General features: G+C 41.4%; 1 protein-coding gene across 2 annotated transcripts in view; it reads left to right on the top strand.

The window, feature by feature from the left end:
* Positions 1–2,262: 2,262 nt before the first annotated feature.
* Positions 2,263–22,782, top strand: part of RAMP3 (receptor activity modifying protein 3) — a 46,137-nt gene continuing 25,617 nt past the window's right edge. The window contains exons 1-3 of one of the 2 annotated variants that reach the window (XM_033078413.1): positions 2,263–2,373; positions 18,057–18,086; positions 21,098–21,230. In XM_033078413.1, coding sequence (XP_032934304.1) covers positions 2,322–2,373; positions 18,057–18,086; positions 21,098–21,230 — 215 coding nt within the window. In that variant the 5' untranslated portion in view covers positions 2,263–2,321. Of the gene's footprint in view, positions 2,374–13,753; positions 13,784–18,056; positions 18,087–21,097; positions 21,231–22,782 lie in introns of those variants that run through there. The other variant, XM_033078421.1, reaches the window with a different exon arrangement.

Here is a 22,782-nt window from a genome sequence, read left to right as displayed (position 1 = left end):
CGACCGTTCTAACGCTGTCACAGTTTTTTTCAAATGTGAATCAAACTTACGTACTCATTTTAGACCACATTGCTGAAGATACCACCTAGCACAGCTGGTTTGTGATCCAGTGGAACATGCTGCATTAGTGCATTTATCTATAAATTCTATGTATTTGTTCTACCTCAGAGATACTGTTTGCACCTTCAAACTATGTGCTGCAAGCTCTAAATGGGAAGTGCTTGCTGAATCCTGACAGTGGGAAAATGTAACATTCACTTTGCCAGTTTTTCATTTGAAAGAGGCAAAGTAAACAAATGCAATTGATGTAAAAAGACCTGTCAGCATTATCTCCATATATGCTACAAAAAATATTGCCTTTATACTGTATAATATACTGTACTTTTAAAATATTTTAAACATATAATATTGCATATAAACGATGATGCTTAACCTCCTTGAGATCAGTCTAAATTATTGAAAATGCTAACTGTATTTTCAGATTTATAAGAAACTGAATTTGTGATGGAAATCAGGATCTTACTGCTAGAAAGCATGCTATAGATGGTATAAGGAGTCTGTGGTGTATGTGCCTTCACGCTTGTCGCTTTGCGGCAGTTCCTTCTGGCAGGGGCAGCTTGCAAACACTCCTTACAAAGCAGAAATGGCAGCCCCTCTGCTGAAGGATGATCTCCCTGAGCTATGGTTTATTTATGGTTTATGGTATTGTACAAGATTTGCTTCCAGCTAAGTGGAGTAAGTGGCACACAAGTGATAGGAGGTTCTTTCTGAGTGACACACTTAAATGTCTGCAGAGCTGTTTCAACATTGGATTCCCAGCCTTCTCTGTGGTTTCCAAAGTTTTCCATTTCCGTCAGCCTAGATAACAGCATAAATGAGACAAAGGTTGTGTCCTGAGAACAGTGGTTACAAAAGCACGTGCAATGTGTAATTCTGCTCCTGTGTTGGGGTCCCACTCTCCAAAAGTGTTTGGAAGCATTGTGCTAAGCAAGCATACAAAGTCAATATGAACAACCTGACTGATACCTAAAATTACCCTTTGTTCTTGTGTGTGGCTTGAAAATCTCTTCTGAAATTCGAAATTTTATGGTACATTTGACCTTTAATAACGGTGGTGATTTAATGTTCTACTAAAAGGCAGTTATCGAGGTGGAGTGCCCATGTAACCAGAAGAACACTCTGGGTCTTTTTTACTGAGCAATATTATTATTTTTAGGTAACAAAAGTTGCCTTTAGCAGCTTCCCAGTCTGGTGTTTCTTGATGGAGATGCAAATTTCCTAGAGAGAGAGAGAGAGAGAGCTCCAGGAACACAGTCTTTAAATATTGATGAAAATCAGGAGCTGTACCATCTCTGAAAAGAGACAGGCAAAGACGAAATGGCAACATAAAAACACACTTAGCATCTTGGAACTCCAGGCTGCTCTGGGTCTGTGTGAGGTCAGGCCAACTCGCTGCCCATGTTCAGCTGTAAATATTGAGCATGCCAACATGTCGGTGCCATGCAAGGTGGGCTAACACAGGTGGCCCTCCAGCTCCTCATGCCTTCACCCGCACCGCCAGGATGTTGCGGTAAGAGGGGAGAAGCTGCTTTGGCTCCCAGGGCAAGGGGTGACGAGTCCCTGAGTGCTTCGGACACTTAAGACCAGAACCTTCCCAGTGCGGGTTAGGTGCCTTCCACCTAGGCAGCCACGCAGACCGATGGGTTGGGAGCGGCATCGCTCCTGGCGCGGCTGTTGGAGGAGCGGGAGGCACGGCCGCGCTCTTGGGGCCGCACTCACACGGAGCTCACACTCTCACGGGGCTCACACTCACACGGAGCACACACTCACCGAGCTCACGCTGACAGGGAGCTCACATACACACGGAGCTCACACTCTCACGGGGCTCACACTCACACGGAGCACACACCGAGCTCACACTGACACGGAGCTCACACGGAGCTCCACCCTCACACAGAGCACACACACTCTCACGGAGCTCACACTCATATAGAGCTCACACTCTCACGAAACACACTCTCACGGATCTCACACACACACTCACACGGAGCACACACTCACGCTCTCACGCATCTCACACTCACTCGTGCCTACCCCCGGCCCTCCCCGCCGCGCTGGGAGCCCCCGGGGGCGGGGGAGCCGCTCCCTTGCGCGCCCGCCCCCGCTGCCGCCGCCGCCCGGGGCTGGCCGCCGAGGCATGAAGAGGAGCCTCCCCGGCGGGCGGGCTGAGGCTGGGGCGGGTTCGGGCCCTGTGCGGCTGCGGACCGGCCGCCCCATGCGGGCTCCGTCCCCCGCGGCCGCTCGCCGCCGCCCGCGCCGGGATGGAGGAGCAGGGCAGCCGCCGGCGGCCGCTCCCCGTCCTGCTGCTCTGGGGTAAGTGCCCGGAGGCGCTGGCCGGGGCTGTCCCGGCAGCAGGCTGGGCCCTGCTGCCCCGGGACTGCTGCACCGGGACCGGCTGAGCATCCTCGCGTGTGCGCGGTCCCCGAGGGCAGCGCTTTCTGCCGGGGTGTAGGGCTGAAGTTCGGGGGAGGTGGGAGCGCCCCCACTTTGGCTGGAGCATCCCTTTGGGAGGGGGTCTCCGGGCATCCCTTGCCTGCGGGTCGGGACGCAGCGGGGATCGCTTTCCCTCCGGAGCTCTCCATTCCGAGCAAGCAGCGAGAGCGTTCCGGGCGGGGAGCGGGGCCGGGCACAGCCCCAGGGCCGCCGGTCCCCTTCAGCATCGCGCCCACATCGCTGAGGGGAGCCCCGAACAGGGCGCCCAGGCTCCAGCGAAAACCATCTCAAACTTCTGACGTTAGTCAGGCTCTTACATCTCATGGATCCCACAAGGATTTCTGGGGAGGTGCGTGCGGCTGTTGGGGAAGGATTTTTCCTGCATACTGAAGGGCTGATTTCTGTTAGAGTGGCTGCGTTCCGAGCACGGAGTTATCAAGCACAGGTATCCTTCAGATCTTTCACTTAGAGTGCCTCGGCTGCTAGAAAAACTATTTTATTGTTCCTTGTCAGGAAGATTGTTTTAGTCAATTGCAGTCATCTGAAGTTGCCAGAAATCGGCTCTGACTGCCTTCACTTAACAGTAAACTAAAAGATGTAGTTGATTGCCTGTGAGTCACACTTAAGGGACAAAAATTCAGGCCTGGTACCTTTGGAAGATGTATCTGAGGACTTCTGACCTTTGTTTGCTATTTTAGACCCGTTACAAAGTACAAAGCTGGTAAATATTGCGCATATGTCTATGAAAAGACCCACAAACAAATGGACAGTTGTATTGAGAGTGTTCAGTAGCAACATCCGAGCTGGTCTGTCAAAAGAATCACATGTTACATGCACAAGTTTCTGATTTTCTGTAACTTGAGGACTTCCTAGATTTTAGCTTAATTACTCAGATTTCTGTTATCCTTCCACTGAAAAGGAATAAAAAGATGACCAACACTTGTCTTGAAACATGAAAAGATTTGTGCAATCGTGAACTTAGGGAAACTAGGCAATAGTCCTTTTGTATGGGGAGATGTCTTGATGTAACTGTGATTTCTGCAAAGCAAAGTTGCCCACTGGAGATTTATTTTCAGAGATTTACTAGATTGAGGGACAGTGTCCCTGTGGCTCAGGAAGCTAAAGAAGGACCTTTTGCACCAGAGAAGCACAGATAAATCAATTGTGCTGGACATTTTAAAGTGTGCTAGTTCCATTCCTAATAGAATAACACACAAATAAAAGATTTTAAGAATACCTGTTAACTGATAATGCATTACTTTTGCTTGGAATTGGAGAGGGTCGATATAATCACGAACTAATGAAATGAGACTGATTTCCTAGTAGAAAAACCGTAGAGTTCAAGGATGTGAAATCAGGTTTTTTAATAAGAAAAACCTAAAGTGGTAGAAAACAAAATTTCTTCTTTGGGAATACAAACACAATTTTAAAACCAGTTATTTTGGAAAAATCTTTGCTTTAATTGAATGGTCATTCCTAATAGCTTCTTTTGATTAAGCAGAGAGCTGTGACCTCTGCCATTAAGGTGAAACTACCATTCCTCAGTGCTAAGCTCTCTGAAGGCAATGGGAAGCCATCTGTGTGGGGTGTGGGACTATGCGTCTAACCTCAGACTTTCTGTATCTTTCTGCCTAGGACTCTTGACACATAATTCCTGCGCATAACTACCTGTTGTGTTGTCCATGCTTAGTGAGGGTGGCAAAAAAAGGCTGGTGACATCCAGGGCTGAGCTGGAAACACCAACTGTCAGGTGAAATCCTCTGGTTGCTTCCCAGAGCTGTAGATACTTAGAAGACACCTACTAACCGTAGAATCAAAGCACCTAAGGAATAATCTAAGAAACAGTGTTGTATTTACCATCGTACCAAATTCTCTTATTCTACTTCTATGTATCGAAACTAAGAAGAAACATAAGGGTTTGACCAAGACTTTTTAACAGACGAAGTGGGTTTTTTACACAGGTAATTGTTTCAGAATTCCCTCCCAAACGTTTCTCTGTCATTCTTTATGTAACACCTGCATTTCAGTGGTATTATTTGTATTTGTGATACTACTGGAGTAAAGCTGGGTATTTTCAAAATTCTAGAGTAATCTTTCTCAATATATTTGTTTAAACCTCTATCAACAGTGTGATCTTTATCTGGAGCAGTTCTTGTATGCAGATTTCAGATGGTAGGTTTTTGCATTTCATAATCCTGTTTTCACAGGGGTTAGCCAAACTTAGTGCTTTGGTCACAGGTAACCAGCTGGACAGTTGGAAACAACCTGGTCCCGTTTACATTTTTAATTTCTGTTTTAAAGACTACATCTCATCTGCAAACAATAATGAAAAAAACTGTGTATAAAAGTCCAAATTCTGTGAGGTCCTGCGCTCCCCTTGTGTGAAACATGGCAAATGTAAGTCCTGGAGAATTTGGATTCTAATGATGAAAAAAAAAGCACCCAACAGGAAACAATTTTACTGGGTTAAAGTTTGAAAACCAAATCAAGCCATTATTTTGTTATGAATATCATGCTGTTTTGCAGCTGCAAAGGGTGGAACAAAGAAAGGGAATACTGTCGTAGGAGTTCTGAATTTAATAGACTCAGGCGAGTGTGTGTATGTAAAACAAATAAACCTTTGCAAAACAGAACATCTTATTCTGAGACAGACCACAGAGTTCTAACAAATACACTTCTCTACCAAAACGGTGCTTCATTTTCTAAGGACGTGATTTCCATGTTAGGCAAGCAGGAAGACAGGCAGCAGACCTCACCAACATCCATCCTGGAAGCAAAGATCCTGGTGTAAATGCAGCCTGTGTTTCAGTTTGCTGTTGGATCCAAGCATTCTTCCCACCACCCTTCACCCTGTTTGTGTCTCCTGATTCTTTTTGTCAGGAAGGTCTTGCTTCTTTCCCAAGATGTGTATGTGCAACAGGGGACAGGTTCATACCAGTTCCCTTGAGAGGGTGAGTGGCAGGATTGTCCCTGTGGTGGCAAGTGGACTGCAGGTGGTAGCACAGAGCATCGAATGCTTTCTCCGGCTAGCTGGGTCCCAGCCTTCAGGAGGAATGTTGCTCCATTTTTGAGGCAACTCCAGGCTGAAAGTATGGAGGAGAAATTGGACTTTTAAACCCTGATTTACAGCAATGAGATCTAATGCTGGTCTTGCTCCTAAATTAGTAAGATCTTGCTATCTATATCCTTGTTAAGGTTTTAAAACCTTTGGTGTCTCAGGGCTTTGCCTGTAGTTTTGTTTTGCCTATGAGGCAGATCACAAGAGACTATGAAGTGGAGATTGAATTCTACACTGTCTAAGTGTTGCTATAGGTGCAGATACACACAAACTGCATGATTTGAAGGAAAGGGTCTTGAGCTGAGCTCAAGGGGAGCTACAGGAAGTTTTTGTCAGTTGAGTTATGTTTAAGCATTGCACCACCAGTAGTTTTTGCACTGTTTGTGTTTCAGTTTCTCCCACATATCTACTGGTAACTGAAATGATTCATGGCTTGAACTGCAGACAAATGAATCAATTTCTAGTTTACCAAGGAAAAAAATGCAATGAGTGGTCCTTTGCAAAACACCATTTGCTACCATCTGTGTCTTGGCTATTGAAATTAGTACTTGAGAGACGCATGAAGAAAGCAAACTGTGCTTTCATTTGGGGCTCAATTTTCACAAGCATAATGAAGTCTGTTTTAATTCACACCCTTTTAGTATAGTGAAAGCTGTCACATGAACCATTTTATTTCAGAACAGAATTTTAGAAGTGTATTATTTAGTGTTTTATAGAAACAGCCTGTCTTTCCTAAAATAAGAATCTCTTCACAACCAGGCTTGCATTGAGATAAACTGGAAAATAGAAATGGAAAAATTGACATTATTTTAATATGAATATATATGTAGAACAACCTGAAAGCTGCTTGAAGGGCTCTTAGGTCTTCTGTGGAAATGTGCAAGTATGAGGAAAGAAGGAGTAGCAAAGTGGAATAGAAGAAAGGCGCCCTTTCAGAGGTTTTTAGGCTTAATCTCCATACATTGGCTACCTTGAAACTAGTCTAAAAAGAAAAACCAGCTCTTTTCCTTGCTAAAAATCTCAAAAGAAAATGCAGTGGAGCTGTTAGAAATGGCCCAAAGGGTAGAGAGGATGATCCCTTGTTGTCTTCAGAGCAGCTTAACATGATCTACCATATTGCCTTGGACAAGGGACATGCCTGCATAGCAGCCCTTGGCTCAGTTTGTCCCCAGGAATACGGAGTTTTGCCTGTATGGAGACAGACCTTCTGCAGATGAGGTGTCACTTGCTCCCCCATGCTCAGAGCTAGGGGGACTCTCACCTGAAGAGGAAGATGTGGTAGGCGCTGCTGAGACCCTAGCAGAGCACCAGACTCATGAAAGCACGTCTTGTTTGCATCTAACCAGATAAAGCTGGATGAGTAAAGGACTGCAGAAGCACTGGCCCCTACAGTAAAGCATCTGTCTTAAGATTTTCACACTCTAATAAATGTGTCTAATTTGCCTTTATTTTGCAGAGCATTATCTGTGGGCAGTGTCAGAATAAGTAGTGCGATTAACATTGGCCTGTAATGACTGTCGCTTATTATGTGAAATCATTTTGTTTCCAACTGTCACAAGTGACAGATTCCTTTTGCATCCTTTGTGTCCAGAGATATTCATGTTAGAGACTCTAATTGTTATAAAATATTACTGCATTCTTGTTGTTGTCTCAAAAGACATAGTTTGAGATTTGACAGGGTGTGCAGCCTTTTTTCTGAGTGGCCCTCCTGCCTTTAGCAGAAAGGGGAAGAGATTTCACAGCTATAAAATGTTGTGAAGAGATTGGGAGATACTGGAACAGGAAATGGAACATTATAGAAGTTATTAAAATGGTCATCAATAGGACACAAAGCTCAGGTTTCTTCTGAGACTTCAGCACTTGGCATTAAGATTTGACATGTGATCTTTTATCTTGCTCACTCTCAGTGACTGAAGAGTGTCCTCAGGGCTGTTCTCCTGTTGTGGTGGCATGAAGACCATGTGGGTGCTTGCAGTTGGAATTGTCTGAGGAGCTGTGGCTATCTCTGGGATACCCAGACACGTATTCTGTATCTTTGGAGTGGAGGGAGCCCTTTGCTTGAGGGGGATCTCAGCCTTCGTGTCAGGGTTGCTGTCTGGTAGCCACAGGGGGATGTGGAAGAGACTTTTTCTTTGAGCTTGTTTTTGACAAGTGGCTGCAAGTGTAAGGCTGTCTTTCCACAACTCTTGAGTTCATGAGCTGTTCCAGCTTTACTCCTCAAGGATCTCCATGTACCAAGAACATAACTTGTCCTATTTAATATTAGAAGAGGTTTCTTTAGCAATTTGTATTGTAAACTTACAATGATAAAGCATTAAGCTTATGTTTTCAAGAGAAATAGGAAAAACAAATTTGTTTTGGCTTTCAGTGAAGAGATGCTCAAAGCCTTTATTTCCACAGAGTCATCAATTGTCATTTAGTATGTGTGAAATCTCCTCTGTGCCTGTTTTATTTTTAGAAAGCAGATCAATATTTAGTTTTTTTTATAAACTATGTCTGTATTTCAAGTTGGCACAAAACGAGAACTGACTGTATTGTGTTAAAAAATGGTGTAAATCTCTTATTTTTGACCAGTGGACCTAGACTGATTTGCATTCAGTAATGGTAACCTTTGCCATTAGTAAATGTGGCTGCTGAGCATACTTGCAGGGCTATGTTTGGGATGGGAATTTTTTACCATTAAATTACTTAGTGATGCACAATGAAATAGAGATAATATTGCTGGAATAGCCATTGGTCCAGTTTCTATTTAACTGGCTCCAGTGTAAACCAGAAAGAGCAAAAAGAAAGGGCATTGCAAAGTAAAGGTTAAAAGAAAATTGAGTTCCTCAAAATACTTGTTTTCTCTCTGTATTTTAAAATTTTTTGATTTTGGATTTAAATATTTTTGAAAATGGGGAGAGGAATCTCTCTGTGAAGTAATGTGACATTTTAAACTTTCTATTTTTGTTGAGTTTTAGTTAAAGTAGGTTCTAACTCCTCTTTGTCTTACTTTTCTGATGGAGCAGTACAGAGCAGGTGAAATGTACACTGCAACACCATTAGGATGCTTGATGCTATACGGCTTATGCTGTTCCATGCCAAATATGCCTGTGCAATATTTAGGTTTTCTTTTCCTCCCAGCTACTTCATACTTTATCATGCAGTGGTTTAGAAAACAAAAACTTGTCAAATAAATAAAAAGTGCTGGTAGGAACAATGTAAAATAAACACCTCTTGTTGGAAATAGGGGTTTCTTGCAGTCTTGAAATGTACACTGGAAACCTTTAGGAACAATATCTGTCTTTGAGCAGATGTTCTAGGCTTAGTCCAGAAATTATTGTAAGACCTTCTTTTCCTTGTTCCACAAAAGATGGGGAAGATGTGAGGGATTCCTTCTGGTGTCAGAGTGTGCCACTCCACAGCTGTATAAATAAATTAAGCCTTTGTAACTTCATGACTAAAACTATTGTTGACACGTTTGCAAAACTAGAGGGAAGGGAGTACTCATTCTTATCTACTCTCCTTTCTGCTTACTTCTTGCATGACTCCAAAATCCTTAGGAGGATTTTGCTTAGGCTTTAGGGGAAAAAGTTTGCCTGCCATATGGGAGCAAAGCCACAGAAAATATCAGCCTAGAACATCTCTGAGACTGTGAAAGCAGGCAGATTGAGGGAACAGTTTTTCAGGCCCACTGATGCTGTTGGAGCTAAACAAGCTCTGATCTATAGATGAATAGAGAATAACCAATATTGTTCAGCTGAATCTGCGGTTGGTCAAGGCTATCAGTGCCTGTCAGTGGCAGTGGGAACTCCTCTGGGATTAAATAGTTATGATGGGGGAAAAGCCTGCTGCAGAACAGCTGCTGCAACTGTGGCATGAGGATATGAGAGAGAAGCAACTCTGGTGAGTGCAAAAGGAGGAGGAGGAAGTGTTGCATATGCCAGAGCTGAAATTATTCTGCAGCTTGTGCTGATGACCAGGGTGAGGCAGCTGTGCCCCTGCAGCCCATGGAGGACCATGTGGTAGCAAAGATCCTTCTGCAGGCCCTGGAGGGCCCCATTCCCAAATATTTGGATGCCCAAAGGAGGCTGTGACCTTGTGGGAACTTTGCAGGCTCCTGGCAGGACCTGAGAGCCTTGTGTTCTTGTTACATGGCAGCATGTAATTTAAAGTATTCTGTGATCATGTAGATGAGTATCCAGGTCTCTGGAACCCTGGTAATCAAACTGGGCTGCTGAAGAGAAACAAACCACATTTGGATGGTCAGGTCAGCTTAATATTTCATAGTAGGCATAAAATTGAAAGAAAACATGACTTCACTGGAATCATGTTGATGTAATGTCTCAGCATGGTATGTAACAGCATTGGGAATCTGTGAGAGGATTATATGCAACATCAAGAGAAGGCGGATGTGCTGGGGGGAAATTTTTGTAATCTGGTCTGAAAAGGAAAAAAATTTCCCAGGCCTTCTATGATGGTAGTATCTTGATTTAAATGTTCTGCCTGTTAAGGGAAGAAGGAACTTTAAATGTCTTCAAGTATCCCATGGTTTTAAACACTTCCTCAGGAGGGAGTGTGCAGTGACCCTTGTCTGTGAAATCTTTATGGGTCATTTCCCCTTCCCAAAGTTATTTAAAAGGAAAAAAAAAAAGCAAAACATTACTTGACTTTTCTTTCGGGCTACCTCACAGGAGCAAACTGCAGCCTCTATTAGCCTTGAGGGACTGGTGTTTCACACTGTTTCACAGCTGGTCAGGTATGGAATAAAATCTGTATTTTTCCTTATTAGAGGGAAACCTTATATCACATCACATTTTCTATTGTGTTTCCCTGCCTTTTTGACTAATGACAGGCATCTGGGTTGTAATAATGAGCAGCCATTAGATGAAATATGTGCTTTCAGGTGATCAGGTGATACAGTGTAGACCTGGGGTCCTGGATGCAGATGGCCAACTTCAGGGGCTGTCACAGTTCTCATGTGGTCTGGGGTGTGTGTGATTCTCAAGCTATCTCACTGTCGAGGGCAGTGAATCAGAATTATGCTGTCTCATTAGTTGACATACCTTTCCCATAAATTGCACAGCTGACATATTTCACAATCGTCTTTTGGGCAGAGAGATCTTGTTCTTCAGTTGCTTTGGTAACATTTGCTGAGAGGAGATAGTTGTGAAATAGGTACTGGCACCAGACTGCTGCTGGCTCACACTGTAGTTAAGGCTGATGCTGGTTTCTGCTTTTGACCTTAGACAGACTTCTTACTAGTTCTGTCATTATTTCCATAGTTCATCTAAAATGAAGACCTCAGTAGCAATACCTCACAAGGCTGTAGTGAACCTGAAGTAGAGATGTTCAGGAGGTGAAAGAAGGATTTGTCACTTCCATTTGCTAGCAATGTGTTTATCTGTAGTCATAAATCATGAAGAGCTATGGTCTGGTTGCTGTAGATGTTGCACACTTATGTGGCAACTACTGTATGCCAAGACTCACAAGACCCAGGTCTTGCAGGCAGAAGTTAGATGAAAACAAGGAGCACAAAGCCTTTGACAGGTCCATAGGTACATGGTGAATAACAGTCTTTGCCTTACATCCTAGGTAACACACACAGATGTTAATTCAGTGAATTTTTTTTTTTAGAAATGTTATACTTGTATCTGCTGACCAGAGGCGTCTCCTGATGTGTGTAATCATCTGGAACTCTCTTTCTTCCACGTTATACCATAGAATCATAGAATAACCTGAGTTGGAAGGGATCCACAAGGATCGTTGAAGTCCAGCTCCAGGACAGCCCCACATGTACCTGAGGGTATTGTCCAAATGCTTATTGAACTCTTTTAGGCTTGATGCTATGACCACTTCCTGGGGAGCCTGTTTCAGTGCCTGACCATCCTCTAGGTAAAGAACCTTATCCTAATAACCAACCTAAACCATCCCTAGCACAGCTTCAAGTCATTCCCTCATGTCCTGTCACTGGGTACCACAGAGCAGAGATCAGTGCCAGGCCTTCTTCTTCCACTCACAAGGAAGTTGTGGAGCACATGAGGTCTCTCGTCAGTCTTCTCCAGGCTGAACAAACCAAGTGACCTATGCAACTCCTTGTATGGCATCCCCCTTCACCATCTGGACTTCAGCCAAGCCTTTGACACCTTGCATGCTCCTGAAGAAGCTGGCAGCCCACAACTTGGACAGGTGCTCACTTTGTGTTCACTTTGGTGGTGAACAGTATTGCAGCCAGCTCTAGTGGGATTCCCCAGGGATCAGTGTTGGGCCCAGTTTAGTATCTTCATTGATGATCTGGATGAGGAGATCAAGTCTACGCTTAGTGAATTTGTGGATGACACCAAGTTGGATGCAAATGACGATCTGCTGGAGGATGGAAGGGCTCTGCAGAGGGATCTGGACAGGCTGGATCAATAGGTCTGAGGTTCAACAAGGCCAAGTCCTACACTTAGGCCAAAACAATCTTATGCAGCACCACAGGGTGGGGCCAGAGTGGTTGGAAAACTGCCTGGTGGAAAAGGATCTGGGGGTACTGGTCAGCAGCTGGACATGAGCCAGGATGACTGAGAAGGCCAGTGACATCCTGGCCTGTATCAGCAAAAGTGTGGCCAACAAGAGTTGGGAGTTGATTCTCCCCCTCTATTCAGCACTGTTGAGGCCACACCTCAACAGTGTGCAGTTTTGGGGCTCTCACTTCAAGCAGGACATTACTAGGATGAGTCCAGAGAAGGGCAGTGGAGCTGATGAAGGGTCTAGAGAGTAAGTCCTGTGAGGAGTGGCTGAAGGAGCTGGGATTGTTTAGCCTGGAATAAAGGAGGCTCAGACCTTATCACTCTCTACAACTGCCTGAAAGGAGGGTGTAGGTGGGGATTGGTCTCTTCACCCAGGCAACCAGTGACAGGACAAGAGGACACCGTCTTCAGCTGTGCCCGGGAGGTTTAGGTTGGACTTTAGGAAGAATTTCTTCACATAAAGAATGATTTGATATTGAAATGGGCTGCTCAGGGAGATGGGTGGAGTCACCGTCCCTGGAAGAGTTTAGGGAAAGCCTGGATCTGGCACTTAGTGCTCTGGTCTAGTTGCCAAGGTCATAGGTTAGACTCAATAATCTCAGAGGTCTTTTCCAATCTAACTGATTCTGTGATCTCTGCAGCCCTCCTTTCAATGCTTTCTAATAGCTTAATGTATTTTTTGTGTTGAGGGGCCCAAAGCTGCACACAGGACTTGAGGTGAGGTCGCAGCAGCACAGAATAGAGTGGGACAAGAAACCCCCCTGGACCAGCTGGAGATGATATACTTATGCTAAATGTCATCTTTAAACCATTTCTAATGCCACAGATTTCTTTCTAGTCTAGAAACAAATGTATTCCTCTTACCCTTCCTTAGTTTTGCTTTCTGGAAGGATGGATCTCTAGCCAAGGATCACATTTGTGTATACCACTTTGATAAAAGTGTGAAAAAAGTTTATTTCAAGCAATTGATTCTGTCTTGGAATATTTAGTTTATTCATTGTCTAAAAGTCAGTGGTTATAAAAAAAAAAGTATTTTGTATTTCCATCACATACCGCTTCATCAAAAATGTAATGGGACAGAAAAGGCTTGGGGAAAACATTGTTAATTTTTTGACTGAGCCATGCAACTTCCAGCACAATACAGATCTTGGTGTTCAGCTAAGAAATTCCTTCACAAGTTAGTTGTTGAACTGGTATGTTTAATTTAATTATTGATTTGATAAATGATTAATTATTAATAGAGAAATAAATATTTTATTAAAAATACTGGTTATATATTTATTTGAATAGAGCATACCAGTTTCAAAGTAGTAGAAAACCCATCCAACACTTCTGGATGTAGACAAACTGTTCAGAAATTGTGGCTCATTATTAATATGCTGTCAGCAGTGATTTAAGAACTTGAAAAAAACAATATAAAGGATAGTAATTTGTATTGTTTCTGTGAAAGAGTCTTAGTTGAAGCATGATTTCAGAATAATGGTCACATTTCCTTTAATTTCCACATTTCCAGCAGTCACTGGAAAACTGGGGAGCTCTGTACCAACATGGGTTGGAACAGCTGTTGCCCTCAGATGCGTTCCCTGTTGATTTCTACTGATGAAATGAAAAGGCTTAATTTACTTCTTTTCATGCTGTTCTTTCTCTGCAGGAAGAAGACCCTAATGTCCAAAATAGTTAACAGTCTGAAATTACTTTCACAATTAAAAAACAATACTGTAGTGCCTCAAACTGTGATAAAGTAAGCATTGACCTGCCCTTTTAGTTTTGAATATTATATTTCTATGGCTACATAAGCATCTTCCATAGCATTGACACAAGGGGATTAAAAAGAGCATTAAAAAGGATTCAGCGTCAAAGCAGGAGGTAATGCAAAGTTGAGTTCCATGTTGTACTAGCTCTCAAGAAAATTTCTTGAACCCAGAGACAGATCAGTGCACCCTACCAACAGGTTTACCTTGCTCCTGCCACTCCATATGCTGAGACACAGTTTTTTCTGGGCCAATTTTGAATGCAAGTGTAACACTTCTTTCAAGTACTATATTTATTGCAAACTTCTGTTTATTCCTGGCATCCTTCCTTTGTGTTGAGTTCCTGTCATTGCCTGACACTGTGAACTTCAGTTGCCTCATTTCCTTGTTTCTTTCATACTATGTCATGTTGTTCTTGTGTCCTGTCCCCGTCCTCCTCTCCTCATCCCACTCCTCTTAAGAAGTCTCAAAAGGACAGTAGGTAGCTGAGAACAAAAGATGACCTTCTAAGCCATGTATATTGTGCAGAGAGTTATTTAAAGAGTGACAGGTGGTTTAGTTTTTGTACCAGTAGCATTATTTTTCCTTTCCTTCCACTTTTATAGAGGCTTCTGGGCTTTCCCATCAAGTTGTAGGATTTCTTATCTTATTCAGAGTGTATCGTGTTTTGGCCATGTACATTTGACCTGACCCAAATGGAGGAGTTTCAGAAAAGGCTTAAAGGCTTTGGAAGGCAAACATGTGACTCTTGTATTCGCTCATCTTGTCCTTCTGTATTCAGACAGACCCTAGTGAAATGAATCTCTTAAAATTATGAATACCCAGGAAACAGATAATAAAGAAACCCTAAGCCAATTGTAACCAGTGTTTTTTTGATGTAGTAGGATGCCTCTTAACATTGGGTGAGAGCATAGGAGAAGTAATTTCCACAGGGAATTTCTTTTGCATTAGATAGCCTGAAGTATCTGTGCATTCCTGCTAGAGCACCTGTAATGGTATGACTTGGGGTTTGCATAAAAGATTGAATTTTTAACATGGTCCTCAGTGCAACAGGTAGCTTTGTTCAACATGTAAGTACCTGGAGAAACACTAAACTGCTGTAAGATTGGCTTATTAGGTTTTAAAATCAGGTTTATAAGAAAATGTGGGTATTGACATTTTATCAGTATGACAAAATTATACAGATAGATAAAAATTATATTAATGATAGGATATTAATCTCTCACCTATGTTTCCAACAAATCATATGTGCATGATTGCAGAGCAGCAGTTCCCATTTCAAACTCTGGTTTTACTTGCTTTGGTGAACTGTATTTCAGGACAGTTCTTGCACAGTTATGTGCTGCTATCAGTAAAACTTCAAGTTCTGCAGAAAGGCAGCTGTTTGGTTAGTGCATAATTTCCAATGGAGATCTATCCTGATGTAAATAAAGATTAGATGATGGTGATTGACAGGATTGCCTTTAAAAAGAGATACAGAGGTAGGCTCTTGACATGAGGTTTAACTCAAGGTCCTTGTATGTTCTTTTTGCTTATGAAAATAATGATTGATAAACATGAGGTTTTGAATAAACATCACAAATTTTGAAGAATATGCACAGTATTACACTGCTGCAGTTGCTGGCTGAAAGGTGCATACAGCAGTTTTATCTGTTAAAATAAGAATTATTCTGAGAAAGTATGGGAACCACTCAAAATATCTTACTATACCATCAGTAATAGCATCTTGAAGAAACATTCAGACAAGGGAAAACTGTAAAATTTCACTCATATATTTACACAAGATTTTCATAATTGTTCTTGAAACATGTCTGGAGAAAGGTGGAGTAGGGAGAACACATAGCAATATGTATGCTGCTTCAGATTTATTGAAGTAGTTTCAAGACAGACACTCAGTGCATCTTTTAGGCCTCTGGGAAAAATATCAATGAATAATAACAGCATAGAGGAAAAATAAACATTGAGAAACATTTTTCTATTTCACATAAAAAGCTTATATGCTTGATGAAATTACAGGACGGTTACCCTGACATGTATCCCAGTTATGAATTTACATCTGGTTGTGAATCTCATTTTGAACTTGCTTTTTAGTGTCACAATGATGTCTTTTTGCAACAGGAATATACAAGATCTTGAAGAAGGTTGTGAATAAAAAAATTTGGGGTTTTTTTCCTCAATTTTCTTATTTTCCATTACTCTCTCCTACCTTATTTTCTATTTTTCTTTCCAAAAGCTCTTCAAATCTATTTTTCCTCATCATTAATTTGATGATACTTTGCTTCACCTCTTGCTCTGGTTCTAACCTGGTTGTTCCCATCTCATTCAGCTGATGCTAGGGATGATCATACATGCTGCTACCATGTATGGAGGAAAAAAATGAGCAGCTAGTTCAGGCAGCTAGTACAGTTAAACTGAACCTCCTTTTCTCTCCCTAAATGTTAGTTTAGGTGGGAGTGTATGCCAACTGTTTTATTTTGGGGTCTTGGTAACACCTTTCAACACAGACCCATTTTCTTCTTCTATGAATCTTCTAATGAGAGATGTAATCTGAATGGCTGTTTTACCCTTCTCTGATGGTATCTGGACTCTTTTGGTTGAGAATAGGTGAAAAACATCCTGTGTTACTTTGTTATGAGCTCTTCAAAAATGCAAATAGCATGTTTTCTTGTGGGCAGGAGAATTTTTGAGCACTAACCTGTAAGCCTTTATTTAGTATTTGGTTTTTCACAGCTTTCCTCACTGACACTTGGGGCAGGCTGGCTCTTTCTAGTTGTAAACCCTCTCTTTATTTGCACTGCTGTGGTCTTGTGAGGATTACTGCAACCATAACTATGAAAGATATAGAGCACAGTGATAGGAACTGATAGAATAAGAATTGGAGGTGCAGTCTGTGACTTTCCAGGGGCGTACCTGGGGTATCTCTGTGTGCCCTACACTGTTTACCCAGAATGGGTGGGTTTGGGTTTATCGTAAAGCACGTGCTTTTAGTGCGATCTTTAGTCTTTTGCAGTCAATAAGGCACATTTTCAAATGAGGATTCAAGAAAAACCTACCCAGGGAATCAAGTGTATTTATTAGCCCATCTGCTAATAGCCTGGAGAGAAAAGTGCTCTATTTGTGAAAGAGATACAGCTATCAGAGTGTATTATGGAGTTTCATCTCTGTGTTTGGATGCATGACAATTTTCCAATGTGTGGATTCCTGCTCTTCACAGTACATTCTGGCTCGTTAGTAACTAAGACAGAGATTAATGCTTTTCTGGAAGAAAAATATGTTCCTTAGAAGGATCTAAATTCTTCTTGCATGCATGTACACAATAATTTTCAGTTAACTCAGTTGACAGCTTGGCACATCCCAGTGACCATGGCCTAGATTAATGATTGGTACTGATACTCTGATACAGATATCTTGGTCTGTTTTACTGGGTTGCCATGTATTCTACAAACAGGGAGGCACCCATCTGTGTGATATCCTTCATTTAATTTCTGATGTGAGGTTAACACTATAAAGATTTGTCAGCAATTTTTATTTTTCAGTGGGACATAAAAAATAATTGAAGCCATGTCCCTCTTAGCTATTACAATATCCTGGGTGTGGCTGGAGCTGTGCAAAGACAGTGGGCTTCTGTTAATTTAATTCATCTGGATATACTGCAAATCACTAATCAGAAGGCTTCTTCCATTGGTATAGTCTGTTTCCATTTCCCTGGTTGCTTTTCCAACATACCTGTGTTAGCATAACTTTTGCATAAGAAGCTTACAGGTTTTGATGGTAATGTTTTTTAAAATGTTTGACTTCACTGTGCAGAAGCTGGAGACTTAAACACAGCAATATGCTTTTAACAAAGAGAGTACACATTTACTTATGGTTGTGTTTGCTTAACAACAAAATGATTTTTTTCTCTGCATGTTAGAATGTGCAGTACACCTGTTTTGAGTGTATGTGTTTTCTTCTTGAACTTTTTCACCCTTAAGAAGCTTGAAGCCCTGTCCCTAATCCTTAATATTAGAAACTAGAGGAAGGAGTGGTATACACAGACCTATAAGAGGTCTGACTCAGCCATTTAAAGGATAGATAAAAAGGAATTTAAAAACATAATGTTCTCCAAATACTCATTTCATTCAGACACACTCTTTAAAAAAACTGAAACTAGTGTTTGAATAAGCATTTTGAATATTCTGTTGAGACATAGTTATCCTCTACTTGGCTTGTAATTGCACTAAGTATCTAACTCATCTTTTTTTTTTTTTTTTTCCTTCCTAGTTAATGGTCTAATGACGTTTGGATTTGTAGGTGAGTATTACTTCAAAAATTCAAAATTCTGTTTCTGTTTTGCTAATGGTTGACTTTTGAGAAACCCATCCTATCTTGTCTCAATTAGTCAATTGTCATGCATTTTTTACAACTGCTCTTGTCCATTGGTTGTATGCAAAGAGAGTGTTGTAGTGTTTTGTGAAGGTCATTCTGAATAGTAATGGTGAAACTGCAGAATTCCGTGATTTTGAACTCATTTGGTCAGGGATTTAGATAGAAACTCATCCTATTGCTCAAATGACTTTGATAGAGTTTTGGGTTTTTTTCCTATGACCTTGAAAAAATATTGCTGTTTTAAATACAGACAACCAGAAATACCAAGGGCATGGAAAATCCATTCAAACACTCTGCTGGGAAGGGGCTGGAGTAAATTGTCAGCACATGTGACATAGTGGAAGAAGAACGTGTGCTCTGTTGGATTTGGTTATAAATCAAATGATAGCTGGCTGTTTAGAATACCCTGCCAGAAAAAGCAGCTTTGTGTAACTTTTGTCAAAGCATCAGTGCAGGATTTAAGTTGTGAGCTGTGTGGTTTTGAATTCTGCAGGTTTTAGCATTCATCTGCAGGTCTAGCTGAGGAAAGTGTAACTGGTAACTGCTGCAGCTGCCAGATGAATTGACAGGAACACTTAAGTAGGCAGGATCCATGTTATCATGCTAACTTCCCATGGATACAATTGCGCTGCCCCTGTGTGGTAATTTTTTGCCACTTCTATCACTGGTGATTAATTGTAGTTCTGACTTTTTGCCGACATGGATGAAGGCTTCATGACAGCTTTAAGAGCGCTGACAGACATGATGAAGGGGCGAGGATTAGGTTCCAGTGGGTGAGCCATACATCTGGAGAGGTTTGTGATCTGTAGGAATTGTAGACTTATTTCAGGTTTCAGGTGAAGCATGGGCTGTCCTGTTATGAGTCTGCTGCTCTTGGCAAATGTGTGAAAGCAAAGTGCTTATTTGGCCAGATGAGATGGTTGTCATTTGTCACACAACATCACAGAGGGAGTGACCACCGGCTGAGGAGTCAGCTGTGATAGCTGGAGTTAAATTGCAAGGTGCTCCTGCCCAGGCTCCAAAGGAGCCAGCTCCTTCCTGGGTAAAATGATGTTCACTCAAACCTGTTTTGCTATCACATGCCTCATTTCAAATGGAGGTATTCAAGCTTCTGAGTGATGGCTGAGTTATGATGTGAAGCCTGAGACCAGTCATCTTGCCTTAGAGTTTGGGGTTTTCTTTACAAGATAGTAAGGAATTGGGCCATGAGGACTTCTCCTCTTACCAAGCAAAGTCCTATGTGGTTTTGACCTCAGTTGGCCTCAGGCGGTGTGTTTGGCTGTTACCACTCAAAATTAGAACCACCAGCTCTTTTCAGCAGTTATAGGATCCTGCTTTCAAAGCAACTAATAGAAGCATCTCTCCCTGGTGTAAATATGCTCTCAGTACATTTTTTTTAGGAGTAAATGGTCTGTTCCCCTTGGCTGTATTCTTAAAAAAAACCTATTCCTCCAGAGTTCTCAGGGGGATTCCCTGATATACTAGTTAGGGTTTACACAGTTTAGGGTTATACACAGTTAAGGTATGCACAGTTTTGGGTTGCAGTTTTGTTTGGTTAAATACATTTCTCGGATTTGAGCTGCTGTGAAGGGAAAAAATTTTCACAGTTTTTTTTTCTGACTAATTTAATTTAGGTATTTGTATTAAAGATGTTTATATACATATATTTACAGGTAATTTTCAATGTGCATTTTTTATACACAAGAATGGTCAAAATAGTGGCATCTATAGAGGTAAAGCAAGATGTTTAATGGCTTGCTCAAAAAGAATGTTTCAGGCTTATCAAAATCAAACACATTAGTCTGAAGAGAATTTTTTCAGAATTTCAATTTTATAAGAAATATTAAAATATTATCTTTGTACTCCAAAACAGGCATGTTCTGGTTGAGAAAAACATTTGACTGATTAAATATACTGGAGCTGCCATTATAGGTTGAAAAAGATACAGGCTTGCTCAAGTCAAGATTAACTCTTTCTTTGCAAGTAGCTATATGCTGTAATTTCAATTTCATTTGATGATTGTAGATAATTCATAGAATTATATAATTGTTTCTTTGGAAAAGACCTCTATGATCGCTGTGTCCAGCTGTTACTCCAACACTGCTGAGTCCACCACTAAAATCTATCCCTAAGTTCCACATCTACACACCTTTTAAATTTTTCTAGGCGTGGTGGCTGAACCATCTCCCTGGGTAGCCTGTTCTTTTGGTGAAGAAATTTTTTCTAATATCCTGTCTAAACCTCCCCTGGCACAACTTTGTGCTGTTCCATCGCTTGTTACTTGGGAGAGGACACCAAACCCCACCTGGCTACGCCCTCCTTTCAGGAAGTTGCAGAGAGCAATGAGGTCTCCCTGAGCCTCCTTTTCTTCACCCTAAACAACCCCAGCTCCCTCAGCCACTCTTCATAGGACTTGTTCCCTAGAATTCCTTTAGCAGCTATACTAAAGAAAAAGCTGTAACTGTGGAAATTCACACCCTCTAACTGATAAGATATACAAATATTTCCAATGTTAAAATAATTTCACAGTAATATAGTTAGTAGCCATGCATCTGTGTAAGCTTGAAAAGTGCTTTCGACACTGAGATGAGGGATTGGGAGATCCAGTTACCTTTTAACTAAAAATGCAAATGGGTGGTAATGAGTTAGTATGAGTAGTGGTTAAGTAAGATTAGAAAAGTGATTAAATAGGTTCCTCTATGCTAGGTTTAAAACACAGTACTGTACATGGTAACCTTCAGTTTTTTATACCAAGTTATGTTTTTAACATATCTATGTAGATACCTATTTTGTCTATTTTCTAAAATTGCTTAGAAAATTAAATGCTAATTGTATGAGAATGTAAATGGCAAGTTGGACTGTGTGAACAAATTTGAGTGATGTGTTTGTGCTTCTATTTCAGTGTTTGTGATTAAAGTGTTTCTGGTGTTTCCTAGGTGCACGTCAACAGACTGAGCTCTGCAATGAATCTCTCATGTTAGAAAAGTTGCCTGCCTGTGGGAAATTCTTTGAAGAGATGATGAAGAAAGTGGACTCAAAAAAGTGGTGCAACCTGACAGAATTTATCATGTAAGAGTTAGTTTTGGTTTTAGCAGTTCTCCCCTAAAGCGTATAAAATATTTCTGCTCCAGAAAATAGAAAACCTTCTGTGTTTTGTTGCCACTTGCAGAGGGCTAAGCTGTAGCTCTTAAGCCCTGCAGTAAGGCCATGTGCACATGGAGACACCCAGCTCTTAACTCAAACAGTGTGCAAAATAATCCACTTTAATGAAAACTAACCAGTGGGCTATGTAATGCTAGCTGCTATTGTTACTTTAAACAGTCATGTTTAAATTTAATCTATATTTCTGTGCCTTTTAAGCTAACATTCCCTAAGTAATTTCTTTTCTGTGAAACCACTAAAGCAATAATGCTTTTAGAATCATGCTGTTCTCTCTCTTGACAGTAATGCAGTTCCCTCCTCTGATTTCCTTTTTTTTAGTTATATCATAGTGTTTCAGAAATTCACCTCATGTGAAGTTGCCCTATCCAAATTTAAAAAGATTTGTCCTACTGAACCTGCTGGCATATGTTTCTTTGCTTGCCAGCTAGCATGGAGAGAGTGAACACCACTCATTCTGTTCAGATGTTTAAAATACTACAAGACTGACAGTAGTGAGGGTGACATTATCATTTTCTAATCTCTTTTCCTGTTCCGTAGTTGCTGGAGGTATTTAAACATCTCTCTATAAAGCTGCACATTTCAAATTCTGATCTGGAGAAAACTCACAGGGTTTGTGAAATCGGTGACATTTTTGGCTTTGTGGAGTATCTGCTTCCTAAGACCATGTCTGCTCATGCATAATGCCTGGTTTTCGGAAGCTCTGAGTACCCTCAACACCAGCTGAAATCAGAGGAAACTGCAGGTGTTCAACACTTCAAAAAACAAGACTCAAGTGAACTAGAGCTGGTGTGGCACGAGCCAGCCTGAAGCAGAACATCTTCCTGCATTTGAAGCCATGCTGGTGCTGTTTCTGGAGGCTACTGTGGAGGCAGAGCAGCCCCAAGCCACCTGTCACCAGACCTCTTATAGTGTCACTGAACTCCAGATATGTTCTTGTAGGGTCATTGGTCTTGTGTCCTGTTTAGTGTCATGTCATGTGATGCAAGACTTTAACTAGCTGATCACCAGCAGTCTCAACAGATAATGAAATGTTGGACTGCAGTGCTGTGTTGAAGCAGTTCCCCAAGACTCCCTTAGCACCAGCACCATGTTGAAATGCCTCACCTGCTGATAATGTTTCATAATCTGACAGCATATTATCAATTTAGATGCTATTCCTTCCTAGCACATTTATTTGCACACCTTGATGACTTTAAAATCTTGCAATCTGTTTAAAGGTAGATTCTTAAATCCTATGGCACTGGAGTGAAAGATGTACTCGTGCAGCTCTCTCCAGCTGTGGGGAAGAGCAAGAGAGGGTTAGCTCTTCTAAACCAGCTGGAAGAAATTACAGTCAAATCTGACAGGGAAGTGTGCGTATACAAAGAAAAAGAAAGTCCTTGCAGTGCTGGTACTACTAAATTTATTTAATAAATATCTGTATGTTATGGAGTAACAAATTTAATTTTGTAACTCATCT

Source organism: Catharus ustulatus, chromosome 1, assembly GCF_009819885.2.
Source record: "Catharus ustulatus isolate bCatUst1 chromosome 1, bCatUst1.pri.v2, whole genome shotgun sequence".
In the NCBI taxonomy this organism is placed as follows: Eukaryota; Metazoa; Chordata; class Aves; order Passeriformes; family Turdidae; genus Catharus; species Catharus ustulatus.
The sequence above is the reverse complement of the archived record's forward strand: the minus strand, read 5'-3'. Positions and strand labels throughout refer to the sequence as shown.